The sequence below is a fragment of the Cucurbita pepo genome, chromosome LG03 (genome assembly GCF_002806865.2).
Source record: "Cucurbita pepo subsp. pepo cultivar mu-cu-16 chromosome LG03, ASM280686v2, whole genome shotgun sequence".
In the NCBI taxonomy this organism is placed as follows: domain Eukaryota; kingdom Viridiplantae; phylum Streptophyta; class Magnoliopsida; order Cucurbitales; family Cucurbitaceae; genus Cucurbita; species Cucurbita pepo.
In genome coordinates, this window is record NC_036640.1 from 4,371,806 (window position 1) to 4,394,884 (window position 23,079).

The 23,079-nt window shown below is 36.7% G+C and overlaps 1 protein-coding gene across 1 annotated transcript; it reads left to right on the forward strand.

The window, feature by feature from the left end:
* The first annotated feature begins 81 nt into the window (after positions 1 to 81).
* On the forward strand, positions 82 to 22,173 carry LOC111791448 (TATA-binding protein-associated factor BTAF1). Its single transcript, XM_023672800.1, has 29 exons — positions 82 to 240; positions 483 to 627; positions 746 to 840; positions 1,167 to 1,366; positions 1,458 to 1,512; positions 5,282 to 5,363; positions 6,591 to 6,928; positions 8,405 to 8,513; positions 8,612 to 9,212; positions 9,367 to 9,499; positions 9,632 to 9,700; positions 11,506 to 11,717; positions 12,637 to 12,877; positions 13,016 to 13,186; positions 14,264 to 14,689; positions 14,778 to 15,224; positions 15,579 to 15,698; positions 15,786 to 16,268; positions 16,523 to 17,061; positions 17,398 to 17,890; positions 17,984 to 18,052; positions 19,563 to 19,667; positions 19,743 to 19,970; positions 20,041 to 20,304; positions 20,394 to 20,443; positions 20,874 to 20,983; positions 21,064 to 21,146; positions 21,332 to 21,544; positions 21,664 to 22,173. Exons 2-29 carry the CDS (start codon positions 579 to 581, stop codon positions 21,838 to 21,840), a joined length of 6,162 nt encoding a protein of 2,053 aa, XP_023528568.1. The 5' UTR covers positions 82 to 240; positions 483 to 578; the 3' UTR covers positions 21,841 to 22,173.
* Positions 22,174 to 23,079: the final 906 nt, after the last annotated feature.

Consider the following 23,079-nt stretch of genomic DNA (forward strand, 5'->3'; position numbering starts at 1 on the left):
AAAAAAAAAAAAAAAAAAAAAAAAAAAAAAAAAAAAAAAAAAAAAAAAAAAAAAAGGGTTGAAATATATAAAATGCAACTCATGCAAGATTGAGCGAGCGAGCGAGCGAGGGAAGAAGGGTTTTCGTCGTCGGTTATCGACTGAGCACCATTCACCAAGTTGGAGGACGAAGAAACGTAGAAACGTAGAAACAAAGATGTTTTGTTCAATCCCATTCCACTTATCTTCATCTCCTTCCAGGTAACCCTAATCACCCTAAATTTGGTCGTTCTTCCATGTCTAATCCTTCAATATCTCCATCATTTCGTAGATCTTAGGAGCTTAGAACTCCAATTCGTTTAAGGGTATTCCAAATCTCTAATTTTTCACCAATTCCTTCTCGGACATTCGATTGCCTGCTTATAACTGAACTGCTCCTTGTCTGACTGTTTCGTGAAGTCTCGATTGAATGTTTAGCTTTTTGTTGTTTTGATGGAGTGTAGGGCTTAGCGCAGTGAACGGGACTTGACGGTGGCTAGGAATGTTATCAATTGTTATCATTAGCAGAAGTCTAGCGGCGTACTAGGAATGTTATTATCATGGCACAGCAGTCGTCTCGACTTCATCGTCTTCTTACTCTCTTGGACAGTATCCTTGTTCTTGTTGATATATATATATATTTTTAATGAAACTGTACGCTTAATTGTTGTATTTCCATTGAATTTCACTTTTGAGTTGGGGTTTTTTCTTAACGGAATCCCAATAGCTGGTTCAACACAAGCAACGAGATTTACTGCAGCTCGGCAGTTGGGGGAGATTGCAAAATCCCATCCTCAGGACTTGACATCTCTTTTGAAAAAGGTCATAATTTGCTGAGGTTTCATTTGATGTTGTTGTTTGCTTGGGCCNCGCTTAATTGTTGTATTTCCATTGAATTTCACTTTTGAGTTGGGGTTTTTTCTTAACGGAATCCCAATAGCTGGTTCAACACAAGCAACGAGATTTACTGCAGCTCGGCAGTTGGGGGAGATTGCAAAATCCCATCCTCAGGACTTGACATCTCTTTTGAAAAAGGTCATAATTTGCTGAGGTTTCATTTGATGTTGTTGTTTGCTTGGGCCGCATACTTTTGTGCAATGGATTTCATTATGTTGAATTAATTTTTAATCCTGAGTTTGTTTAAACAGGTATCTCAGTATTTACGCAGTAAAAATTGGGATACACGGGTTGCTGCTGCCCATGCGATTGGGGCTATTGCACAGAATGTTAAGCACACATCTGTGTCTGAGCTCATTGACTGTGTTGGACTAAAGATTTCAGAGGCTGGCTTGTCTGGTACTATCGAGGATGTCCTGGCCATGCCTGATTTGCAGTCTGCATTTAAAAGGTTTCTTTTTTATCTCCAGAGTTCCTAATTTATGCAAATGCTGACCATGTTGCTTGTTTACTGACCGAATGCTGCATTTTCTTCATAACAGTTTTGATATGAATAATGTGCTTGAATTTGGCGCCTTGGTGGCATCTGGAGGACAGGTGATCTGTCTATTTTTGTAGCTTATTTTTCTTGGGTACAAACTCATGAACATGCGCTTTTGTGCAAATATATGTATTTCTGTTTGTTTCTTAAGTTAAAAAGATACAATATTTTTCATTGATGAAATCAGAACTACAAAAGCGTACCTATATATTACAACGGAGCCAAAAATAGGAAAAATTACACAATTCCAAACCCTATAAACTTGATTGAAAACAAAAAACTATAACAATTACCATGAACTTTACTAATAACAACGGTATAACCTTAGGAATTGTGAAATTTTATAGCAACTACTCCTGTTTTCCAAAAAGCTTTCAACTTAAAGTCAAGCTTTCATTGAGAGAGGTGAAAGAATACAAAGAGGTGTAAAAATAAGGTCCAAAGGAAGGAGCCAAACTAAAGGGGCTCCAAGTTAACTAAATAAGATCTGCGTAATTAAAAAACCTCGGTCACCAATGCCAAATGAGAAGCATGGAGCTTAACTAGAGACTAAACCCCTCCCAAGAACTCTTGAACCCTCTAGAAATCCTGTTTTTTGTCTTGGCTTAAAGCCCCACAAAATTGCAAAGAAGTTGGCATGCCATAAAAAGTCTCTTATCACAAAAGGTAAGCGAAGAACATCAAAGCTGTACAAGCTCTAGGGCGAACCAAATAAACACTTAAGGTCTAAAAAAAATCATTCCACACTGATGAAGTGAACTAACAATTTCAAAGGAGGTAATCAAGGTCCTATGCTACTCCCCTACAAAGAATACAACACTGCAACAATATCAAAGCAGGCATGTACCTTGAAACAAGATCCAAAGTGTTAACCTTACTATGATAAGAAGTTGACCTTCTTGGGAATTTTAACCTTCCAAAGCATGAAAAAGCTGTACAACATTGGGGAAGAAAGGAGCCACCAAACAATATGCAAGAAAACCCTTCAAAAGAACTTGGACCCAAAGACAGATATCCCTTCTACTCGCACTAACAACAATATGGGAACCCTTCCCCTCATTGACCTCTTCCTTTGAAGATTCCTCCTATGTTCTCTACTCTTTCTAATAGATATGAAGATCCTAAACATATATAAGAAGTAGGTAAGAATCCTACTTAATACAGACTGTACCATTTTGCTTTGATGTGGAACTATAAGGTTGCTGAAAGTATGTCTTGCTTTTTGACCTTTTATTCGCTCGTTTTAGGGTTCTAACGTCCTTTGTCCGATAGCAACAGATACTTCTGCCTCATGATTGTGGAGTTTTGTTGTAATCTAGGGAGAATGGATGTTTGCATTTGGAGTCCTTGTCCTTCCTTCTTGTAAATCCTTCTTTCTTTGTTTGGTCAACGAATCCCTCAAGAGCCTCTCTTTTCCTCAGTGGAAGGTGGAAATTCCGAAGGCAATTCAGTTTTGTTTTTTTTTTTTTTTTTTTTTTTTTTTTTGGTAGGTTCTCATGGAAAACTTAACACCTTGGATTGGGTTTCAATGATTGGGCTGTTGTGTTGCATGGTAGGTGGGTTGTTGGGAACCTTGATCGTATCCTTTGGAGTAGTGACTTAGCCCATGCTGTTTGGAGTCATTTCTTTGAGGAGTTTGACTTAACCTTGGTCAGACATAGGGGTTGCAGAGGAGATGGTTGAGGAGTTCCTTCTCCACCTCCTTTGCATGAGATGGGAAGGATTTCGGGGCAAACTGAGCATGTGCTGTTTTGTGGTGCATTGCGGGTGAGAAAAGCAACAAAATCTTTTGAGGGATTGAGAGGTCTTTGAGTGGTGTATGACTTTTATTAGGTTCAATGTTTCTTTGTGGGCTTTGGTAGCGAATTGTTTTTGTAATTATTTGTTAGGTCTTGTTTTACGTGATTGGAGGCTCTTTCTTTAGGTTGCCTCCGTTTGTGGGCTCTATTTTTGTATCTGTGTATTTTTTTCATTTTTCTCAATAAAAGTTTGTTATTGATAAAAGAAAATTGACCTAAAGGGCAAAGGTCTGGTGATCACCTTGTCTAACACCTCTTGAAGCTAGAATCCTCCTTCTCAGGTTACTATTAATGAGGATGGAAAAATTGACTGTCCTAACGTTTCTTCTAATCCAAGATCTCCATTTACAATGACAACCTTTCTTCCAAATAACATCATCTAAAATGTCCCGACCACCGTGGTCTTAAACCTTGTCAAAATCAATTTTGAACATGACTCCTTCATGCTTACGACTTCTATAATTTTGGATAGCTTTGTTAGCTATAGGAGTTTCAAAATCTGCCTACCTTCAATAAAGGCACCTTGGAAATCAGAGAATAGGGAGGAGCTTTCTTTATCTATCTGCCTATCACCTTGGCAATGATTTTATTAATACTAGCGACCAAATTGATGGGTTCGAAATCCCTGACCCTTGTAAGTTCCTAATCCTATCCTTTTTTAAATACAAGATGAACAAAAGTTCCATTTTGAGGACTCTACAGGATCCTTCACTCATAAAACTCACAAAACACCTTCCAAAAATCACTCTTAATATAGTGCCGGCTATCTGGAATGAAAGCCATAGCAAAACCATCTTGAGATGGGGCCTTATCCACTGGGGAGCTTTCCCACTGGCGCTGGCTTCTATGGAAAAAGGAAATTCCAACTTCAACCTGTCCTTCTTCAAGTGGGATACCAATCTAGGCTTTCTAGAGAAGGCTGGGAAGAACCACTGAGCTTGACAGAAAAAGGAGGACAAAAGCTCACCCTTGATCTTCTTGTCCCCACGTAAGGTTTCACCGTTAGCATTTTCTTGAGGCGCAATGGTGTTTTTTCTCTGCCTATTTTCCAATTCCCTTCTTTAGCCCGTTTTACCTTCTCTTATGTTACGTTACCTTCACTTTATGTCTCCAACTGAGACCCTCCTCCCTCCTTATGAATGTCTCAAACTTTTAACTTACAACTTGAAAACAGACCATCAGCATAAAAAATGTAATCCAAACTTCAAGTCCCAGAACATTAACCAGCAAGAAGAACCTCCAAGAGCTGCTTACTTATAAGCTAGGAACGTATTCAAATACCCTTTTAACCCACAGTCAGCACCAAAAACTTGTGAACACAATTGAAGGAACAAAACACTAGCACAGGAGATCAATAGAACAAAGTTCATATGCATAGTGTGCTAGGAAACTTCTTCCCCCCGACCCCCACCTTTTTTTACGACAGCAACAAAAAATTAATTCGTCTTCTTTTCTCTCTTTCTTCAGATTTTTTTTCTTTAATTTTTTAATTTTTGATTTTTTCATTCGGCTTCTCTCTCGTTTCTCTTTCTGACAGCCCTCTATTGGAACCCAAACCACACCTACCCCCACCAACATCCTTTCTTAGTACAAACAAGCTCCCTAATTTTCTCAAATCTTAACATCATCTAAACCACCCCTCAATCTTCTACTCATTTATTTCCGCTATTAATATTTTTACTGTTGGTTTTCAGTGTCCCAGTTAATATCTTATATATTTTAATACAAGTTGCTATTGTAATGGCCCTTGAATTGAAGCAGTATTGGGATGGGGTTATTTCATTTCCCCTCCAATATATACATATATATATATATATATATATATATATATTAGTTGATAGAGGATTTCAGTGATTGGCCTGATCATCCTGTACATTGTAAAATATTTCTGAAGACCTGATTGCGAAAATAAATAAAAAGTTGAAAGTTTTCAGAATTTAGATTTCTGGATGATGTATTGCAATAAAGCAGGAAAGACTAACTAATCTGATGGGTATGTGGATTGATTTTAAGATATACCTTGCAGGAGTTTGATGTCACCAGTGAAAACATCAAGAGCCCAAAGGAGCGGTTGGCTCGTCAAAAGCAAAATCTTCGTCGTCGTTTAGGTTGGCATACACACACACACATATTTGAAAATTATTGATATACTATAGAAGATTATATTATAATCTGTAATTATCTTTTCTTTGGTAGGTTGCCTCCTTTTGTGAGATTTCTTTTTGTCAGTTATCTAGTAGAAGATTATATTATAGATCTGATAATTATCTAAATTATGTTTATATAAGTAATTGAATAATGTAAATAACATAACGTGACTTTATTAAAAAATTGTCACTAATATATATGTGTGTGTGTGTGTGTGTATATATATATATAAATATCTTTTAATAATCAAAGCAATTATATTGGAAATTCCTAATGTTTTGAGCATGAAATATACAGAAGTAAAGAAGTAACAAATATAATCTCTATTGTTGGGAAGAAAGGGAGTACTGACAAGATAACTTGGGTTTAGCACACTTAAATAGCTAATAGGTAAGAGGAAAAATAATAACACCTTGTAGCTGGTTCCGATCCCTCACTATCCGGGTAAGATACGTTTCCTTCTTTTAATCCAATTTTCCCATAGAATCAAAATGACAACATTAATCCATATCTGGTACTTGCATACCTTCCATCTATGACCATAGAACTTTTTGGGAGATTAAATCTTAGACCCTGCTTAGTGGGAAAAGTTGGTTTCCAACAAAGGCTTGAGAACTGTGCCGAGGACACCACCAAAGAGCAGAAAAGGAAAAGGTGATTCAAATCCTCTGTGCTGCCTTGCAACACTGATCCTGAGTAGGGGAGAAGTTAGGATTTCACATTTGAGAAAGCTAAAATTGCACATACATCCTAAATTTAGATTTAATACACGATAATTTTAACTTTAATTTTAACAACAATAATGATAATAATAATTATTACATGTAAAATTTCCTAGCCTAGCAAGCTATGTTAAGCCAAAACTACTACTACTACTACTACTACTACAAAAAAAAAAAAAAAAAANATGCTGTGTAATGATGGTATCAGATGTATTCATACCACCGAGTAAAATTGATTTTATCTAATTATTTTTGTGTCTTTGTGCTTCCGTAATCTAAGATTTTTGGAGTTTCCCCAATATTGATTCAATATCCTACATGCTTTAAATAATTTTGAAATTTGTACCTTATTTTTCATCTTGTTCCACCACTCGTATTTCATTTCCTTTTATTAGTGTTAGTTTTTCTTGGTACAAGTCCTTTATTATGTTTTCTTGTTAGCAAATCTCTGTCCCTTTTGCACAGGTTTGGATGTGTGTGAGCAATTCATGGATGTCAGTGACATGATAAGAGATGAGGACCTTATCTTGGACAAAGTTAACATGCATGGTAATGGTGGAGACAGGCAGATGTATCCATCGAACTCAATACATAATATCCAACAGTTCGTTGCTAACATGGCCCCGTATATTGTATCCAAAAGGCCCAGTGCTCGGGAAAGGAACCTTCTGAAACGAAAAGCAAAAATAAACTCGAAGGACCAGACAAAACACTGGTCTGAGGAAGGAGAGACAGATGTAGCAGGCACCCAACTAGTGGAAACACCAAGGGGCTCAGGTCCGGACTTATTAAGTTCACAAAAGGTACTATCTTTCCATTATCTCCTTGCATACACCAAGGGGCTCAGGTCCGGATAAATACTTTTTTTTTTGGTTCTTTGAGGCTTCTTGTACTTTTATTAGTCTTCTTTCCTTGTGTCAAATGCATGTATCAGTATTGTTTGTTTTCTATGCTTATTCTGGTATTTAGATGTAGTTATATGATTTGCTGGAGTTAATACTGTTACAAGAGGATGCTGGCCAGCAGTGGATCTCTTACCTGCAAATCTATGTTTTCAAGGCCTTGAAATGGGGGAATCCTAGACAACTCGTTCGTCAAGCCCACTTTCCTTAAATAAGCAAAGTTATAAACACTGCTTACCAAACTATTGTGCCTAAAAATATCTTGCTTAGCACAGCACTACGACACAATGCAGTGTCGTTTACCTTACATAGCATTGTTTCGTCATTGCCGCCAAATTTGTAGAACAGCCCATGAAATCTAGAGCCATTTGTTCATCACTTGTCATTATGCAGTCAGATTTTGGAAGTAGATATCTACCACCTTTAGTGGTTCACAACTTACCTAATGACCTCAATCTTCTTATTTACACTCTTAAAGTACGTTTGTTTTCTGATGGGAAGAAGGTTCTTGGGATGCATCTTTTTCTTATTTGAACTTTTTGTGAACAACTTGGAAAGAATGTAACAGTCGTCTATTTAAAGAAAATGAAAGTCCTATTGGAAGTTATTTTGATCAAATTCTATTCCTAGCGATTTCTTGGTATAAATGCATATCTTTTTTATAACTCTTATAGTCTCTACACTTTTGACCAATTGGAGAAATCTTTTGTGACCCCTTCGTTTTGGATTTTGCCATTCTTTTGTAAATTGCATACATTAATGAAAAAGTAATTTTATGGGGATGGTTGATGTGAATGAATCTTTCTACGAAATTTAATGAATGGAAAAATATAAGGATTTTGACTTATCTTCTCTGCTTGATGTCACTATTTCTTTTGTTGTACTCTTAGACACTCAGCCATTTCTAAGATTTTGATGTGGGGAATGTGTAAATAATTTGAGGGAAACGTAGTGATTTTAAATGACCTTGCATTTTCTATGAAAAATGGGACTACGTAAAAATACTTGAAGGAGGTATGACTTTGTGCAGTCGTGTTATATTTTCTTTCCTTTATCTATCTCCATATTCTTCTATTTTCCTCCCCTTTTGCAAAGCTATCGGAGTGAAAATAAAAGAGATGTATCTTATATGAAAAAAAATGGTAGTTAGTGATGCCTATGATAATATTACTGTGTGCTTCCATGGTTTGATGATAGCTGTAATATAAAGTTCTTAATATATGATGGCTGCTCGGTTGTTCTGACTGAGTTAGTTAATTTTGGTTTGCTTACCTATAATTTTCTTTTTGATCATCAACTTTCCATTCATCTGTCGATTATATTGCAACTTCTATATGTGAAGTGAAAGTGAAATAAATTTTGGCGATCCATCTGCAGGCAGCTGTGAGTGTAAATAATGACGATGATTTTGGTGATCATGATGGTGATGGACAATGGCCTTTCCATAATTTTGTTGAGCAACTTCTTCTTGATATGTTTGATTCGAGTAAGAATTTTCATATTACTTTAAATGTTGGATATACTGACAGTAATTTCTGTTTTCCTGAGTTCCCTTGTTTATTTTTAACCTTTTTAAAATATCAGATTGGGAAGTTCGTCATGGTAGTGTGATGGCCCTGAGAGAAATCTTAACTCATCAAGGAGGTTGTGCTGGAGTACCATTGCCTGATTTGGTCGTGGACAGTTCTCCATTGACCACGTTAGAAGATGGAAGTATGCCAAATAAGCTAAAGCGAGAAAGGGACATTGATTTAAATATGCAATTGACGGAGGATGAATTTGAGTTCAAATTGAAAAGACCAAAGTTTGAAGACGCCTTATGTCCACCTGCCAATCTGATGGTTTGTGCCCACGAGGATATTAAATTGGGGATAAGTGTGAAGGTTGAAAATGATGATAGGCCTTTGCCTGATGATCAGTCTGAAGCTCAATTTAATGTTTGCTCTGTAAAGGTGGAGGATCATCCCAATGGTTCATATTATTTGCATAAAGATACATCTGAAGCAGCAGCCGAGGAGTGCCCTGATAATAAATTACCTTCAGAGGGTACTACTATGCTCACAAACTTTTCTGAAAATCACGAGCTGAGGAATTTGGTTAAATTGACTAGGCATTCTTGGCTGAAGAATTTTGAGTTTCTTCAAGACTGTGCGATTCGTCTGTTGTGTATATTACTTCTCGATCGGTAGGCTTTTTATTGCTTACTTGACTATAATTTTCTAAGTTTATCTTATCATTTTTTGTGGGTCCTTTGCATTTTTTGAGTTTAGAGACAAATATTTTCCATTTGCTGAGGGATGCTGTTTTTTCTCTCTCTTTCTCTTCCATATATTTTGCAGTTTTGGAGATTATGTATCAGATCAAGTCGTAGCCCCTGTGCGTGAAACCTGCGCTCAAGCATTGGGTGCAGTGTTCAAGTACATGCATCCTTCACTAGTTAATGAAACGCTAAATATCTTGCTGCAAATGCAGGTAAGTTTCAAGTACATGTTCAATTTTTGTAAATATGGTATTCTTGCTTAGGAGTATGCTCGATTTTGTAAAACAATCCAACTCTAAAACATCTGTATGTTGTTTTAACGTTACTTTTATTCCTCCATTCAGTTCAGACAGGAATGGGAAGTTCGTCATGGGAGTCTTTTAGGCATAAAGTATTTGGTTGCTGTACGGAAGGTATATTTTCATTACTACTTGTACGTCTGGCAGCTTTTTCTATTGTGTGGGTTTCATGATTTAGTATCGGTCATTGTCATTGTATATTTGTATCTAAATAGAATCCTTAAACCTCAGAATGCTTTATGTATGTAAGGATGACCTTGAGGGTAAAGGTCAGATAAGGGTTAATTTTTTGGTTTGAAGCTTGACCTTTAGTTAAAAAGTTAAAGAGGGGCTTAAGTATAGGAAAGATATCTAAGAAAGTCATTGAAGTTGATCTTATGATTTTGTAGGGGAGAGACAGCACGGGACTAGTATTATTCCCAATTGCATCATTGAGCAGCTAATAATAATAAGAATGCATCCCCTGTAATCCAATGACAAATCTCCTTGTTTGGATTGTAGTTGGTGGTCCCACCAACTTAAGTTTCTTTCCTTTATGTGGTCCCATGTAATCAAAGAGGTCGTGTACATTTGTTATCTGTTCTAAATATTCTTCTTTGTCTAATATCGCGTTAAGATTGAGTAAGCTCACAATTTACACCCTCCCATGCTCAGTTATTGGAGCTTCTTGTCTTTGTTCTTTCTTTGAATAATTGGAGTCATATCTCAAGAGCAGCTCTTGCTGTATGATCCTGTGTCCTTTGTATTTGATGCCATTCCTCTTGGCATCATAACGTGATGGTCTATGTTACACTTCTCTTGTGGGATTCTTTTTGTCTTGCATCGTAGATAAGTCATAGAAGCTGGAAGTAGCTAAGGACCTTACAAAATCAAACAAAGGCTCCAATTTTAAAAAATTAAGACTTGGAGGATAATTCAAAAATCCTTAGATGGGCTTCAATATATATTTTGGATGACAGAAGAACTTCATTATCAACAAAAGAAAAACATACAACCTAATGGTCCTAGGGATGAGAGGTTCCAAGCCTAATTGGAGGATCCTAATAAAGGGCATCCAATGTAAATGGATGAGCATGCGTTGAGTGTTACAAAAAGGAATGTGTAGCACTCCAAGAGGAGGTTGTGAACTATACATTTTGACAAAAAGGATCAGCTGAGTATCTGGTGTGTTTTTTCCCGTCCAAATCAACCAAGGAAGTGATCTGCCAGCATTATTCCAAGAAAGGAAGTCTAAAAATTCTCTTTCCTTTCCTGCCAATTCTCTGTAAAACCGCATAAAATTAGCATGTCAAAGAATATGCCTTTTATCTTGAAAGGTTGGATGGAATAAAATATATTACGACAATTGCTGAGTCAAGCCATGCACACACTTGGTCTCTAAAAAGGCATTCAAATTGATAAAGCAACCTTGCATTTCCACAGATATGGTCAAAATCTTCATATGCTTCCTTGCAAAGTAAGCACTAGTGCAGCCCCAGTCACAACTATGAGTGTTTTAAGTACAGTCCATAGTTTTGGCTCTTCCTCATGTAATCTTCTTGGGAATATTTAACTTCGACAAGAAGGAGAATAGGATCTTTAGTTGTAAGGTAGTTTCTCAAATAGAGAAGGAAAGCACGACCATAAAACCTTTTTGAGGGTTTGGGTGACAAAAAATGAATATATCTTCGACCCGACGTAGATGAACATATTCTAGAAGAGAAAGGGGAGCAGAAGAAAGGTTATCTGTGTCAAGTGTAAATCTTGTAATCTTGATGCCTTTATGAGGACTTTTTGCCCTTTCTTTTTATTAATGAAAGGATATTTCTTTAAGAAGAAGATTTTTTGTTACAAAGATATTATTCATGGTAATATTATGAGCTCTAGTATTGTTGTTTACGCTTCAACCTGTCATCTTACTGCTTTTCTGTTTGTGCCAGGAACTTCTTCATGATTTGCTTTCACGCATTCTCCCTGCATGTAAAGCAGGGCTTGAGGACCCAGATGATGACGTTCAGGCAGTTGCAGCTGATGCTTTAATTCCGGCTGCTTCTTCTATTGTTTCTCTCAAGGGTCAGACCTTGCATTTAATTGTGATGCTGCTCTGGGACATCCTGCTTGATTTGGATGATCTAAGTCCATCCACCAGCAGGTAACGGTTAGACATAAGGCCCATGTCTGTGTTGGTAGAATTCATGCGATTTAAAAGATGTTATTCTTTTGAATAAGCTTGTTCACCAATTGTGCAATTAGAAGCCTACTTTTTGACTTTCCTGGCTGAGGCCTGGGGGAGTATCTTATCCTTCCTGCCATCTTTTGTACTTTTTGCACATTTATGATTTTGTTTGGAAAAAAAAAAAAAAACTATTGGTTTTTTTTTCCTTATTGTAGCTGTACTCGTTCATCTTGTTTCAAAATTGAGAGTTTTGGTCACTATGGGGAGATATTAAGGGCAAAGACTTGAGAGTTTGGGTCACTGGAGTGATACACAATCATGTTGCTTGATGTGTTGGTTGTGGATTGTTTAGAAGAAGAGTATCTGAGCAAAGGATCTTTGTGGGTGCATGTCATACTCGCTGCATTGTGGGTAATTTGGATGTGAATGTAAGAGAACTTTTGAAGCCAAGTTATGAAGATTCTTTTTCGTCGTGGAAATGAGTCAGCTTCTTGGGCATCCTCTTTGCAATTCTTGTAATGAATCATTTCTGATTTTCAAGACACATTACAACGGAATCACCCCTCCAACTTTTAACTTCTTGGTCTTTGCTTTCCAATCTTATGCTGTGCTTGCTACATTCAATATTCATTGCTTTGAGTTGAATATACCCCTTCTTGATGGTGAACTTGCACAAATCTTTTCCATGTTTTTTTTCTTATAAAGTGATTGTCACTATTGTTAATTTAGTTGTTGGGTGGGATTATGATAATAGTTGTTGACTCTGAAAGACGAAAATGCATGATGAATTTATTCGTTTTGATATGATTCAATTCATTTGAAGTGACTTTTATGCTATAATTTATCCTTGTCATCCCATCAATAATTGTCTTATGGCTTTCTATTTATTATGCAGTGTAATGAATCTATTGGCAGAAATCTATTCCCAGAAAGAGATGATTCCAAAGATGTTTGAGGCGTTAACTTTAAGAGAGACCCAAGAGTTTGATCTAAATGGAGCTATTCATGTGCATGATCCCCCAGAAGGAATACGTTCGCAGGAAAATCCATATGCATTCGCATCATTGGCGCCGAGATTATGGCCATTTATGAGGCACAGTATCACATCAGTTCGTTATTCAGCTATCCGCACTTTGGTACACTTTCTCTGATGTTTACTCTCTAAATATTTTCCATGGAAGATTTGTAAATAGTTTAGTACAATTTTATTATTTCACACGTTGTTGTATTATAATAATTTCATTTCTTTCATCAATAAATATTCATCTGTACAGGAACGGTTGCTAGAAGCAGGATTGAAACAAATAATTTCTGTGCCTTCTACTTCCATTTGGCCGACAACCATTTTAGGTGACACCCTTAGGATTGTGTTTCAGAATTTGCTTCTAGAATCAAATGATGATATTTTGGAGTGCTCAGAGCGAGTTTGGAGGCTCCTCCTCCAGGTTCTTACTTTTTCTTTAGTTTATTACTATTGTTAGTTTTTATGATTTTTCATTTTTGAAGTGATTTAAAATCATAATTTCACTCGAATCATGAATTACTAATTACATGATAATTGACTTCTTATGTCTTCTTTTCTTTATCCTTATAGAGTCTATAATGTAAATGACGTGTAGCATAGTCTCTTACAATGAAAAAATTACGTAAGTTTGTGATTGTAATAAACTCCATTGTGGATTTATTGCCGGCTGGACTTGGTTCTACCCTAGTAATCTTATGTTTTTTCTTTGTATCCAACTAATCTTCTAGTCCCAAATAATTGGAAGTGGCTCTTTATTTCTCATGGTTTTATTTGTAATTGTTGCATTTGTTTACGTGTGTCTATGCTATATACATTTTTGTATGCGTTTATGCAAGTCTACAAAACGTAAAGCTAGTTGTAGTTGTTGGTATATAGCCCTAAATTTAACTAATGAGGTGTTATCCTTTCCTAATTCTTGGCATATACTTCCTCCAATCAAACAAATCCCATCTCCCTTTTCCATTAAAAAGACAGACAGACAGAAAGAAAGAAACACCCACACACAACACACACATCTAGTTCCTTTGAAAGAGTTCTTTAGCGGGTTTCACTGAAGTTATCAATGTTGGTCATGAGAAATTTGGTTTAGAAGAGGAAAACTGTTCAAGGAATTTATTGGAATTTGTGACATTATTGGGATTCTGTCCTTAAGTGGAGTTTTTTAGATCAACTTTTGGTGATTTTGTGCTCCTTCGTTATAGTCAATTGGAGCGTGCATTTTTAATTTGCTATGGCCCTTGGTTACTCTTGTATCTTCTTTTTCATGCTTTTTCGTTGGTCAACAAATGTTTTAGTCCATAGATTTTGGCGTTGTTTTTGCCCCCTTGTATTGTAGATGATCAATCTTTTGAAGCTTTCCAATTATTTTTCCTTTTCTTGTTTGTATAAAGGCAATTTCTCATCCCCTTTTTATCTTGAAAGCTTTCCAATGTGTTTTTGATCCTTGATTGTACAAAATTTAGATCTGGTGACAGTACTTTTATTTTCCTGGTATTAGTCTCAAGTGAAGGAATTGGAACTTGTGGCAAGGTCATATGTTTCATCCTGGTTGGAGCTTGCAACAACTTCATATGGTTCTGCATTTGACAGTTCAAAATTATTTTGGCCGGTAGCGCTTCCTAGAAGAAGTCATTTTAGGGCTGCTGCTAAAATGAGAGCTGTAAAACTTGAAAATGAGTCTTCCAGCGGAGTTGGCATGGAGTTGGCAAAGGTAACTATTTCACATGAAAGAAATGGAGATTCTTCGTCCAGTTTTTCTAAGATCATTGTCGGTGCTGATGCGGATATCTCAGTGACTCATACCCGAGTTGTCACTGCAACAGCCTTGGGAATTTTTGCTTCTAAGCTGAATGAGGGATCTTTGCAAGATGTAATTGGTCCATTATGGAATGCTTTTAAATCCTCATCTGGAGTCCAGCGGCAGGTACTTTAAGAGTTTTGATCTCAGTTTTTCCTTCCTTGTTTCTGCCCTTCCGCATAAAAAATTTATCTGATTGCTCACATCCCATTAGGTAGCCTCCATTGTCCTTATTTCTTGGTTCAAAGAGATAAGGAACCAAGAGAAGAACTCTCTAGATCATGGAGTTATTTCTTGGCTGCCCAATTATTTAAGAGAAAGGTTGTTGGATCTATTAACGTGCTCTGATCCTGCATTTCCTACGAAGGATTCACTACTTCCTTACTCTGAACTTTCAAGGACATATTCTAAGATGCGTGGCGAGGCTACACAATTAGTACGGGCCATCGAGTCATCTGGGATGTTGAAGGAATTCTTTTCGGGTAACCAGATTGACTTGGAGAACCTGACTGCTGATGAAGCAATTAATTTTGCTTCGAAAATTCCAACACCCCTTGGAGATATTGATGGAAATGGGTTGGAGGGCAGGCAGGGTATTGATGATATAGAGTCATTGAAACAACGTCTTTTGACAACTTCAGGGTATTTGAAGTGTGTTCAGGTATTTATAGATTTTGAATTTTATAGCTGCATTTTGTCCTATTGATCTTGGAATTTTTATGATGTTGCTTTTCTCTCCATTTTACACATTACAATGCAATGAATTATAGGTGAAGTTTCCATCATAAACGAGGGTAATCGAACCATGATATATTAGGAGCAAGTACACACATTGAATTTTTGCCACTTGAACTAATTCTTTTTCATCATTGTCGGGAGGGTTTTTCTGAACTGTGCTATGATATTCAGCTAATGGTGTTCATCATGCCACTTCATGATTAGGGCTTGGATAGATTTTTGTTCTTCTAATTAATCTTTCTCAACATTCCATTTTCCTGTTTCGGAAAATTCCCAGGGTAATTTGCATATCTCGGTCTCTGCAATGGTTGCTGCTGCAGTTGTTTGGATGTCTGAGCTTCCAACCAGACTTAATCCAATTATTTTGCCTTTGATGGCTTCCATAAAAAGAGAGCAGGTAAATATTTCCTGATGTAAAAACATAGCACCCAGAGACATATATTATGAATAGATATCACAATATATCATTTTGAATTACTTGAAGGAGGAAATACTACAACAAAAAGCAGCAGACGCACTAGCAGAGTTAATTTGTCAGTGTGTTCTACGTAAACCTGGGCCAAATGATAAGTTGATAAAAAATATTTGTACTTTGACCTGCATGGACGCTTCTGAAACACCTCAAGCTGCAGTTATTTGCTCCATGGAGGTAATTGATGAGCAAGATATTCTTTCTTCTGGGACTAGTACGAGAAAATCAAGAACAAAAGTTCATACACTGTCTGGTACCGATGATCGATCAAGAATTGAGGGTTTTATTAGCAGACGTGGTTCTGAACTTGTTTTAAGGTGTCTCTGTGAGAAGCTTGGGGATGCATTATTTGGGAAGCTTCCGAAGCTTTGGGATTGTCTTACAGAAATATTGTTGCCTACTACTACTGAAAATGTTACTGCTGAAGATGAACAGAAAATAATGCACACCATTGAATCTGTGAAGGATCCTCAGACCTTGATAAATAACATCCAGGTTACTCTTAAAACTCAACTAATTCCCTAATGATTGATGAAAGTCTACTCTTCTTCAAAATGAAATTTTTGTACTTGTCTAGGTATTTTCTATTATTTAACCATTTTATTACAGCTCGCAGAAATTATTTACTTTATTATTTCAGTGTGTTAATGCAGTAGATAACTTCAGGTTTTTCTGAAGGATGATAAGGTTAAGAACTTAGACCTTTGTTTTTGGATTTTATCAGTGAGTATATTATTTTGGATATGCAGGTGGTACGATCTATTGCTCCAATGCTCAATGAGAAGTTGAAACCAAGACTACTTACCCTACTTCCCTGCATTTTTGGATGTATTCGGCACTCTCATGTAGCTGTTAGATTAGCAGCTTCTAGATGCATCACTTCCATGGCCAAGTCATTGACCATCGATGTCATGGGGGCTGTGATACAAAATGCCATTCCTATGTTAGAAGATATGAATTCCGTAAATTCAAGACAAGGTGCTGGCATGCTTATTAGCTTGCTTGTTCAGGGAATGGGTGTAGAGCTGGTGTCTTATGCTCCTTTATTGGTGGTTCCACTTTTAAGGTGTATGAGTGATTGTGATCAGTCTGTTAGACGATCTGTGACCCACAGTTTTGCTGCTTTGGTGCCTCTTCTTCCATTAGCACGTGGTCTTCCACCACCTGTTGGACTCAGTGAAGCTTTTTCTAAAAATAAGGAAGACGCGCAATTTCTGGAACAACTACTTGATAACTCCCACATTGAAGATTACAAACTCTGTACTGAACTGAAGATGACATTGAGAAGGTAAACTTGAAAAGTTTTACGTTAAATGGAAAGTAACAATTGCATACTGCAATGTTTCACCGGGGAAAATTTCATAAACCCCAATGTGGTTGACTTCTAACACTTCTGTTATATACCTAGCAATTAGCATTTCAGTTTTCCATCAAACTTTTCTGAATCTAAATGTTTCATTGCCTGTCACGAATTGATTGATTGATAAACTGGCAACTTCCCTTCATTACAATGATGTAGATTTCTAACAGTAGTTTACTATAGTTATTTACGAAGTTAGGACTAATAAATGTATTTTCTGGTTCTTATTTCTTTCGCGCTCTGGAATTTTTTTTTTGCTTTTAGGTATCAGCAAGAAGGGATAAATTGGTTGGCATTCTTAAAACGTTTCAAACTTCATGGAATCCTGTGTGATGACATGGGTCTTGGTAAAACACTTCAGGCATCGGCAATTGTGGCATGTGACATAGTTGAACGCCTCACCTTAAATAATAAAGAAGATATTCCACCATCTTTGATAATTTGTCCATCAACACTAGTTGGACACTGGGCCTTTGAAATAGAGAAGTATGTTGATGTCTCCATACTTTCTACGCTCCAATATGTTGGTTCAGTACAGGAACGGGCATCTCTTCGAGATTGTTTCAACAAGTATAATGTCATCATAACGTCATATGATGTGGTGCGTAAGGATGTTGAGTATCTTTCACAATTTCACTGGAACTATTGCATACTAGACGAAGGACATATTATAAGGAATGCAAAGTCCAAAATAACCCTTGCTGTAAAGCAATTGAGATCTCAAAATCGTCTGGTACTAAGTGGAACCCCAATTCAGGTTAGTCTGTCCTATCAAAATTATTAATTTACAATAATCAAATTAGTGTTTTGTTGTTTTTTATCTGATAAAATTCTCAAACTTCTGTGGCAGAACAACGTCATGGACTTGTGGTCACTTTTTGATTTTCTAATGCCCGGTTTTCTTGGAACAGAGAGACAGGTAATGACTCCCTATAGATACGATTTTCGATCATTCAAATTTTGTTTATTTTTGTTATTGCCATGTAATGCTCTGGTTTTATAGATATTTTTGTTTGCAAATTGAAGAATATGAAAAACAAGAATGTTATCTTTGCCCACAAAAAATCTTCAAACAGGACCGTGAGAGTAAATTTTGTCAATAATATGACATAATAAACCTTTGAAGGGAGAGAATTTTCCAAAAAAGGTAATACACCAACGGTAGCAAAAAGAAGGGAAAGAATGAAAGGAATATAACAAGAAATTTCAAAAAGAAAATAATTGAGACCTTTTCTATTTACAACACTCCTCTAAAGCAGGATTGTGTATGTTGAATAAGTCCAGCTTGGTCTTTTAGACTTCAAAAGCTCTCTTGAATATGGCATTTGTAAGAATGTCTGCAATCTGTATCTTGGTGGATATGTAATTAAGCGAGAAGCTTTTGTTTTTAAGTTTTTGTTTGATGAACTGAATCAATTTTTACATGATTTATGCAATCATGATGGATATGGTTTTTGGCAATGCGTATAGTAGATTTGGTTCTTCTGAAGTGATTCTTAGTTGTAATAGGATGCTTTTGAGTCATATTTCTTCATATTCCTTGAGCAGGCGCTCTCAATTCTTGTTCAGCGTCACTTCTAGACATGACCGATTTCTTTTTAACTCACCAAGTGACTAAGATTTCCCGAACAGAGGCACAATATCCTGTAGTTGATCTTGTTTCAGTTTTTGAGCTTGCCCAAACGGCATTTGGGAAGATTTCATTCCTGGATTTCTTGAAGTACAATTCCCCTCTACGAGTTCCTTGCAAGTATACGAGAATCCTGTAAACAATTTGTATATTTTTCTCGGTAGTGTTGTTCATAAAATGATTTTCAAACCTCAGTTTGAGTTTGGTTAATCAGTTTTCCAACCCGTCGATTATATTGTTCCTTATCAGTCAATGTGTTTTCTTTGCCCATGTGGTTATTAGGATCAATGGGAGCATAGAGAGTTTACATCCAAGCTTACTTGTTTTCTTTAAAAGATTGATGGTACATTTTCTTTGAGAGATACACGAAGATTTCTTACTTCTTCATGGTCTCCTGTAGGCTGCAAGGATAATGTCATCCATATAGATAATATTAATCGCTATTTTCCCTTTGCAAGGATGTTTGATAAAAAATAGTGTGATCAGATCGACATTACATTTATACTTTTGTAAAATTTTCAAACCAGGCTCTAGGAGATTGTTTTAGGCCATAATAGAATTTTTCTGTCTGCATACTTTGTTAGTGGTTTTTGTCCATTCCATGCTGGTAGGTATCTACATAAACTTCTTCTAGTTTCCATCGACGATGACATTTTTTGTCTAATTGGTGAACTACCCTTACTCCTATCCATCAGAAAAAACCCTTTTCACTAACCGAAAATCTCAAATGCGCTCTTATTCTAGTTGCTTTTCACCTCTGCCACCTGCACAAAATTTGGTAATTTTTCTCTGCATGCAGTTTCAATCAACTTATGGAAAACCACTACTAGCAGCTAGAGATTCTAAATGTTCTGCTAGGGATGCAGAAGCTGGGGCACTCGCCATGGAAGCATTGCACAAGCAGGTTTGTCTTTTCTGTTTCTTGTGTTACACGCATATTAGATAATCGCCCTTATGATTTCTATACTTATTTCTATAGGTCATGCCTTTCCTTCTTCGACGAACTAAAGATGAAGTGCTGTCTGATCTGCCAGAAAAAATCATTCAAGACAGATACTGTGACTTGAGCCCTGTACAACTAAAATTATATGAAAGGTTCTCTGGTTCTCATGTTAGACAGGAAATATCAAGTATAGTCAAATCAAATGAATCAGATGTACCACAGGAAAGCAGTGTTTCAACAAAAGCATCTTCACATATATTTCAGGTATGCTCTTTATTTCTATTCTTGTTTTCAACTTTGTGTCCCTGATGCATATATTGTTTTTCTGTCTCAGGCACTTCAATATTTGCTTAAACTTTGTAGTCATCCTTTGCTTGTCACTGGAGAAAAAATGACAGATTCAATGAAGTGCCTCCTGACAGAGCTCATACCCGATTGTTCTGACTTAGTTTCTGAACTTCATAAACTGTACCACTCTCCTAAATTAGTTGCTCTCCGGGAAATTCTTGAGGAGTGCGGAATTGGTGTTGATACTTTGAGTTCTGATGGGGCTGGCAGCTTTGGCCAGCACAGAGTCTTGATATTTGCACAACATAAAGTAAATTGCTTGATATTGATTGTTTATTCATTAATTTGAGCTTCTGTTTTTCACTGGGCGATAATTTAATATCTGAGATCTTTCTGCAGGCCTTATTGGACATTATTGAAAGAGATTTATTCCACGCTCACATGAAGAAGTTAGTATACCATCTTTTTTTGCATTCATCAAAGAAGTTAGTTTGTTTTTGTGATTAGTTTTGTGTTCTCTATAGTAATGGAATGCATTAAAATTATAACAACAGCTGGCTTTAGCGTCAGACTATTTTTATTCTTTGTGCCTTTATGGTCAACTAGCACGCTGAGTGCATAACCCGTGCCTGTCTTCTCTTATGAAAGAATCTTTTCTTGCATTTCTGACTCAGCAATCTCTTGGCCATTACCTCTTCAAATGGTATTATTGTAGCTCAGACTAGTTCCATTAGCATCCCAATTATGTTTCTGGAGTTCTCCTTCGAATAACATGAATCAAAATCAAAATGCACAGAGGCACAACGAAGAAGGCTTGCCAGTCTTAGTTATATATTATATTCTTCTGATGCCCTTCAATTCCTTCTCTTTTGAAAGCAGTGTTACGTACTTGCGACTGGATGGATCTGTTGAGCCGGAGAAACGTTTTGACATTGTTAAGGCCTTCAATTCTGATCCTACCATCGATGCTTTGCTCCTTACAACACATGGTTGATTCTTATTCTCCTCACTTTATCTTTTCACAATTTAGCTTATCGGATTGCATATGCTAACAAATTCACATTAACAGTGGGTGGTCTTGGTTTGAATCTGACATCCGCTGACACCCTTGTTTTCATGGAGCATGATTGGAATCCAATGCGAGATCATCAGGTAATCATCTGTGTGTATGTGCTTAATTACAGTACTTTTGATGGGAGATTATTACTCATTTGTAGGGAACGTTTTGCAGGATTCTAATTTAATTTTAAAAAAATATTTGTTCTCATTGTTGATGAAATTCTTTATCCATTAAATGGGTGCATTCTTTGTGTTGATTGATGTAATTATTTTTGCAGGCAATGGACAGAGCCCACAGGTTAGGCCAGCGGAAGGTTGTAAACGTCCATCGACTCATAATGCGCGGAACAGTAGAAGAAAAAGTTATGAGCCTTCAAAAGTTTAAAGTTTCAGTTGCTAACGCTGTCATCAATTCTGAAAATGCCAGTATGAAAACCATGAATACTGATCAATTGCTTGATCTTTTCACATCTGCTGAAACCTCCAGAAAGGTATTACTGCATTCATTGTTCATACCTATGAATTCATTCTTTAACTGCAGATTCAACATATTAAGCCTGTTTCTCTCTGGGATTGATAACTGTTGATTAACTTGGTTCATAAAATGTAGGGAGCGACGTCGACATCATCGAAGCAGTCAGATGAGAACTTTGATGGAGAGGTAAAAGCAATGGGTGGAAAGAAGGGTCTGAAAGCTATTCTTGGAGGACTGGAGGAACTTTGGGACCAATCTCAGTACACTGAAGAGTACAGTCTTAGCCAGTTCTTAGCAAAGCTCAATGGCTGAAGTTCTTGTGCACACGCCATGTACAAAGTGTATATAAAGTGGGAGATGATTGAAAAGGCCCAAATTTTGACACTCTTTAACCACCAATAGGTTTCTGTCTTCCCTTAAACTCTCTTCCGTTCCTCCCTTTTCCCCCCAGAGGCTCATGCAGTTTTTTCACGAACGGTCGGAGCGTACCGGATGACGATTTACTGAGAGGTGTAACGTAACGTCTCACAACTAATGCACTTTCAGGACTGGGAAGGAATGAGAATTTGTATATGTCGGATATTGTATATACGATTCATTTCACCTTTTAAATGAAATCCATTCTTCCATATACCTTATTTTCAATGGAACGCTGTTGAGATTTTGCTTGCTTTTGTAAGATTATTGATGCTATATTTGATGCTATATTTGATGCCTCGGCAATCTTCTCAATCAGCTTTCACATGCACTGAAGGTGTTTCTAATGCTACAACTGACCTTGTAACCGTTCAAACCCAACCCTAGTAGAATTGTATGCTGTACATGTAAGGAGTAAGTTAGCAATCTTTAAAGCAAGGCTATAGTAGAATCACATCATGTATGCAATGGGTGACCTTGAACTATTATGGTAGGTCCCTAGTGGAGTCTTGTACATAAAAGCGAGTGATCCCATGCGTTTGTCACGTAGAATTTCATCATTTACATGCAAAAAGTGACTTTACCTGTCAACTCTCATATCACGTAGGGCATCCTGTAACTACAAGTTTTGGGATGTATATAACCCTATTAATCTAGATGGTTTACTATTAAAGATTGGTTCATGACTGAGTCCTCATATAATCAAGAGGAGAGCAGCCGTGCTTGCTAACAACTGATATCCATGTGGACCATTGCTCTTATCTTGACAGTGACTAATAAACTCGTGATAGTCCTCTCACAAAATATCCTTACCAAACTGAACCAACAAAGCCTAGAAGGAAACTCTAATTGCTACAAAATAAGTGTTCTGTACCTTAATTTTTTCCAATTCATTACATAGTTTAGGGCTTCTCGGGAAAATTAGGACATACTTACCAGTCAAACTATAACATATCATATACTTTTATGCTCAATTTTACATGTTAAACTCCTAAATTTATCTGAACAAGTTGCTTAAACAAATCCGTAACACTTGTTTTCTTCTTTCAAAATTTTCAAACGCCCTATTATAATCAAGGAAGTAACTCAAGGAATAAAGATACAAATTACTATTAAAATGGTGCAACCACAAAC

Coding starts and splice junctions, on each gene's coding strand:
- LOC111791448 (XM_023672800.1), top strand. CDS start 579: ATGGCACAGCAGTCGTCTCGACTTCATCGTCTTCTTACTCTCTTGGAC. Junction 841..1,166: donor TGACATCTCTTTTGAAAAAG/GTCATAATTTGC, acceptor TTGTTTAAACAG/GTATCTCAGTATTTACGCAG. Junction 9,500..9,631: donor ATATCTTGCTGCAAATGCAG/GTAAGTTTCAAG, acceptor TCCTCCATTCAG/TTCAGACAGGAATGGGAAGT.